Source organism: Lathyrus oleraceus, chromosome 3 (genome assembly GCF_024323335.1).
Source record: "Lathyrus oleraceus cultivar Zhongwan6 chromosome 3, CAAS_Psat_ZW6_1.0, whole genome shotgun sequence".
Lineage (NCBI taxonomy): Eukaryota > Viridiplantae > Streptophyta > Magnoliopsida > Fabales > Fabaceae > Lathyrus > Lathyrus oleraceus.
In genome coordinates this window covers 213,650,917-213,656,287 of record NC_066581.1, presented here as the reverse complement: position 1 = coordinate 213,656,287, position 5,371 = coordinate 213,650,917, and the positions used below count along the sequence as shown (strand labels likewise).

The 5,371-nt window shown below is 33.7% G+C and overlaps 1 protein-coding gene across 1 annotated transcript; it reads left to right on the top strand.

The window, feature by feature from the left end:
- Nucleotides 1–311: 311 nt before the first annotated feature.
- LOC127130492 (uncharacterized) lies at nt 312–1,304 on the top strand. The gene is made up of 2 exons (XM_051059492.1): nt 312–668; nt 1,203–1,304. Exons 1-2 carry the CDS (start codon nt 312–314, stop codon nt 1,302–1,304), a joined length of 459 nt encoding a protein of 152 aa, XP_050915449.1.
- Nucleotides 1,305–5,371: the final 4,067 nt, after the last annotated feature.

The window sequence follows — 5,371 nt, the reverse complement described above, 5'->3', positions numbered from 1 at the left end:
TTTAAGAACTCAAGATGAAGTTGATGTCTGCTCCAGTTTTGATTTTGACGAGCCTGAGTAAGTCCTTTGTTGTGTATTACGATGCTTCAAAGACAAACCTAGGTGGTGTGTTGATGCAAAAGAGTCAGGTCGTAGATTATGCTTCTAGGCAGTGGAAAGTTCATGAAATGAATTATCCTACACATGATCTAGAGTTGGCAACTGTGGTGTTTGTATTGAAAATTTGGAGGTATTATCTGTTTGGTTCTAGATTTTAAGTATCCAGTGATCACAAGAGTTTGAAGTATCTATTCGATTAGAAAGAGCTTAATATGAGACAGATAAGATGGCTCAAATTTCTGAAGTATTATGATTTTGTTTTGAGTTATCATTCGGGTAAAGCCAATGTGTTAGTTGATATGTTGAGTAGGAAGTCCTTGCATATGTCGATGATGATGGTTCGAGAATTGGGATTGATTGAGCAGTTCCGAGACATGAGTTTGGTATGTGAAGAGACTCATAACAATGTGAAGTTAGGCATGTTGAAGCTGACTACTGGCATCCTTGAAGATATCAGAAAAGATCAGAAAGTTAATTTGGGATTGATTGACCTACTTGTAATAATCAACCAAGGTAAAAGAGGTGACTTCATAATCAACGAGAATGGTGTGATGAGGTTTAGAGGAGGGGTTTGTGTACCAGATGCGCCAGAGCTTAAGAAGAGTATTCTTGAGGAAAGTCATAGAAGTGGTTTGAGTATTCATCCTGGTTCCACTAAGATGTATAAAGACTTGAAGGAATTATTTTGGTGGCCAGGATGAAGAAGGAAGTAGCTGAATTTGCTTATGCTTGTTTGACTTGTCAGAAGTCGAAGATTGAACATCAGAAGCTGTCGGATCTGATGCAACCGTTGAGTATTCTCGAGTGTAAATGGGATAACATTTCTATGGATTTTGTGACGAGTTTTCCAAAGATGACAAATGAATGTGATTCCATTTGGGTTATTATTGATACACTGATCAAATCAACTTATTTCATTCCGTTTAAGATCAGTTATCCTTGGAGAATTGGTTGAGTTGTATATTGAGAAGGTGGTTAGCTTGCATGGTATTTTGTCAAGTATTATGTCATATATAAATTATAGGTTCACATAGAGGTTTTGGCAGAGTTTGTAGGAAGCAATAAGTACTAAGCTTAAGTTAAGTTCTATTTATCATCCGCAGATAGATGGTCAGATGGAGAATCATCCAACCCATGGAGGATCTGCTGAGGGCTTGTATGCTAGAACAAGTAAGTACAATGGATACCTACTTGTCGTTTATTGAGTTCACCTGCAGTAATAGTTTCCATTCTATTGTTGGAATGGCATCGTTTGAGGCTTTGTAAGGTAGAAGGTGTAAGAACCATTTGTGTTTGTATGAATCAGGTGAGAGTGTAGTGCTTGGACCTGAGATCATTCAACAAACCTATGAGAAGATCAAGATGATCCAAGAGAAGATGAAAGCTTTATAGAATCTCTAGAAGAGTTTCCATGATAAGAGAAGGAAAGCACTTGAGTTTCAAGAGGAAGATCACGTGTTTTTAAGAGTTACTCCAGTAACGGGTGGTGGTCGAGTTTTGAAGTCTCAAAAGCTCACACCACGTTTTATTGGTCCCTACCATATTATGAAACGAGTATGACAGGTGGCCTATAGAGTTGCATTGCTTATGTTTCTTTCGAATCTTTATGATGTCTTTCCTGTGTAGAAAGTATATTCCTGGTATGTCTCATGTGATTCAAGTGGACGATGTGCAAGTTAGAGAAAACTTGGTCGTAAAGGCATCTCCCTTGAGAATAGAGGATCGATAAGTGAAGCACTTGAGAGGCAAAGATATTACATTGGTTAAAGTAATGTGGGAAGGACCTGTTGGTGGAAGCATGGCATGGAAGTTGGAGAGTTTGATGAGGGTGTCGTATCCGACTCTATTTCCTTCGAGTAATTTTCAAGGGTAAAAATTATGTAATTGGGGGAGAGTTATAACACCCTAAATTTGATTAATTGATTTAATTTAATTATTTATACATTTATTTAGTTTGATTGTTTTAATTAAAATAAATTATGTGATTATATATGTTGTTGAAGTGTAATGGTATTAGTAGGGTGTGGTGAGGATATATGTGCTTGGTAGAATAATTAACAATAACTAGAATATTAGTTTTTTTAATTAATTAGATTTAATATTAGAAATAAAAGTAGAAATGGTTGGGTTTATGTTATAAATTATTTACTAATTAAAATTAAAGAGAAAATATGAGTTAGTAGAGGAATTAGATGCAATGAGGATATTTGAAGAATAAGTTGGAGGTAGTAAGGGAAATACCTATATGGAAGAATTAGGTTTTTATTTATAAATAAAGGAGTGTGAAAATTGGGAGAATTTTACTATACATGAAAATAGGGGTTGGAAAAAAGTGAGAAGAACAAGTCTAGGGCTAAGGAGGGAAGGGCCAATTTTTGAATTGAGAGCTTGCTGTTGTAAAATCTAAGGTAAGAGGGAGATTACTCTTGTATGAATGTATTGCATGACGGGGTAGAGAGGGATCATCACCATCCTATAGGTTTTATTTATCCATTATTGTGTTTTGAAAAACCTGGTTTATGATTATAAACATTTGATGATTCTTGTTATGAACATGAGATTGATGATTGATGTGTTACATTAGTGATGATGGACATGAGATAATTCTCATGATAAAATAGTTATTGATGCAGAGATTGGTGAAAATTGCATGTTATTTATGTGTATATGATGTGGTAATAGTAGATAATTGGTGTATAAAGTTAGATTTACGAATTTAGTTGTTTAGGTATGTTAGGGTGGGTGGAGTTTAAAAGTGATTTAAAACTGTTGAAACGGGGAATTTTTGGAAAAGTTGTAGTGACCAATAGATTGACCATAGGAAGCAATCGATTGGTTCCCTTTGAAAATGGATTTTTTTGGATAAAAGCACGGGAACAATCGATTGGCTCCCTAGGAAAATCAATTGGTCCCTTTGAAAAATTAAAAAAAAAATGAAGATGGAGATTTGAGGACAATCAATTGGTCCTATGTGTCGATTGATTGGTCCGTTACAACAATTGATTGATTAATATGTTATTTTAACCATAACTTGAGCTACGTGACTACAAATGAGGTGGGGTTTGAAGCGTTAGAAAGCTAACGCGTAGTACTACCCTATGTTGAGGTTTTAGAAGGCTAATTATATACTTATAATTACTAGTTATGAATTGATTTTAAAATGATTTAACATGTTTGAATGTTGTGTGAATATAGATTTGATGTGGTGTTGCTGTTTGGTGATAATTTTGGTGACATTACACGTTGTTGAAAATCATGCATCATGGTGTACAAACTTCGATCCATTTTTGGTGTGCTCTGGTCCGATGATGTGGATTCAGGAACGAGTAGCTAATTCTAATGAGGAATTAATGAATTGTTATTATACGGTGGCTAGTAGCAATTTTGGTGTGCTTTGGTTGTGGGGATTCAAGAGCGAGATGGACCTGTGTTGTCTATGAATGGTACCACATGCATAATGAGTCAGTTGTGGAGACATTCGATACATTTTTTCATATATAATTGATTGTTCATGATGTTGTTGATTGGTTGAGAATACTTGATGTAATTAATAAACTATTATGAATAACGTGTATACTTGGTAATTATATGATTATCCTACCCTTGCTTTGTTTTGCATTGTTTATATAGTTTAAGTGTATTCTCATCCCTTTTGTTTATTTGTAGTATTTGTACTCTTGTGGAGTACATGCAAGCATGATAAGGAGTATCTTCTTGAGGTAGAGGACGACTTCAATGCCTCCTTAGTGGCTTATCCGTGTGGGTCTTAGTGGAGTCACTATGATATGTAACAATGGGGAACAAGCAGTTCATTGTTTTATTTTCTATTTTATTTATGCTATTTCAAATTTATTAAATCATTTTGGGTACTTTTACAATTTGATGAGATTATGATGTCAAACATTATTATTTTCCGTTGCGTATTTCAAAAGACTATTGGGTTTGTGTTTATTTTGATCGGTGGATCACGAGTAGAACTCTAATTATCCATTTTATTTGTCGTATTATCGTAAGTTATGTCGAGTCGGGAACTAAGGTGTTACAACTACTATTTTAATTGGACTTAAGGCCTAAATATAATCATAGCTCGACTCAAATATGAAATCCATTAAAAAGGTTACAAATTTACAAAGAGTGCAGGTTGTTCAATTAAGAGTAATCTTATTGATGAGTTATTAGGTCAATGACATCAGAGCGACGATGTTACTTCTCTAGATTTAGACCCAAATAAAATTCTAGGATCTCGAGAACAAGCATGAACCATCCATAAGAAAAAACTTGATCAAGATAAATGATTGAAGGATGACTGTCAGATCACATAACAAATAATATTCAGACAATTGTCAATTTGGACAACTAATTTGCACATAAGGTTCTAGGTCTCCAAAATGCTAGAATTTGACTATAATAAGGAATTCAAGACCTCAAATCAAGGTACACGTTTTTTCTTAAAACTTAAAATGACTCTCACTTGCGATAGTTACTAACTAAAGCATCATAGTGTTTGCAAGTACCTCTTGACGCCGAATCTCGCACTCTGACTCGTGTTAGCAACTTTAATCCATACAAAATCAATTCCTATTTTTAAATTAAGAACTCTTTTATTTCTTTATCCTTTAAAACAACTATACTTTTTTAGAGGAATTAAGTCATTTTTATTTTTTTGGCTAGACGAATTTAATTTATTTGATATTATTGTAAAAAATTGGTAGAATAATTAAAAGCACTCACGAAGAATTATTTAGAGTTTAAACATACTAAAAATTTTGATAAGACACCAATTGAACTTGGCAGAAGAAGGTAAAGTAAAGACACTAAATATAATAACTTATTTATTCATTTCGATCAAACAATTTACTTTGAAGGAGAGAAGTGTTCTCTAATTCACTGTATTTTCAAGAATTTGTTACAAAATATTACACATGAGTTACAAGAAAATAGCCATCTAAACTCTAAAGAACAAACCTTATTTTCTACCAAAGTGTTTCTCAATCTCTCTTTAACTCTTTATATATGAATCACACAAATCTATGATGTTTAGAAGTGTTTCCCAACCCCCTTAGACACCCCAGAGATTTCATACAACCATGTCTCTCTATGTTTTTTTTCTTATTAGGCTTGTCACCTATTTCCTATGTCTTCAATTCTAAAGTTCTAAAAATTGTGATAACAAGCATGCAAGAGATACATATTTATAATTGTTGAAACACAAGGAATTTGTAACAATCTCAAAACATAATCCCTAAACGAATGAAAGGAATTGCTAATCTCA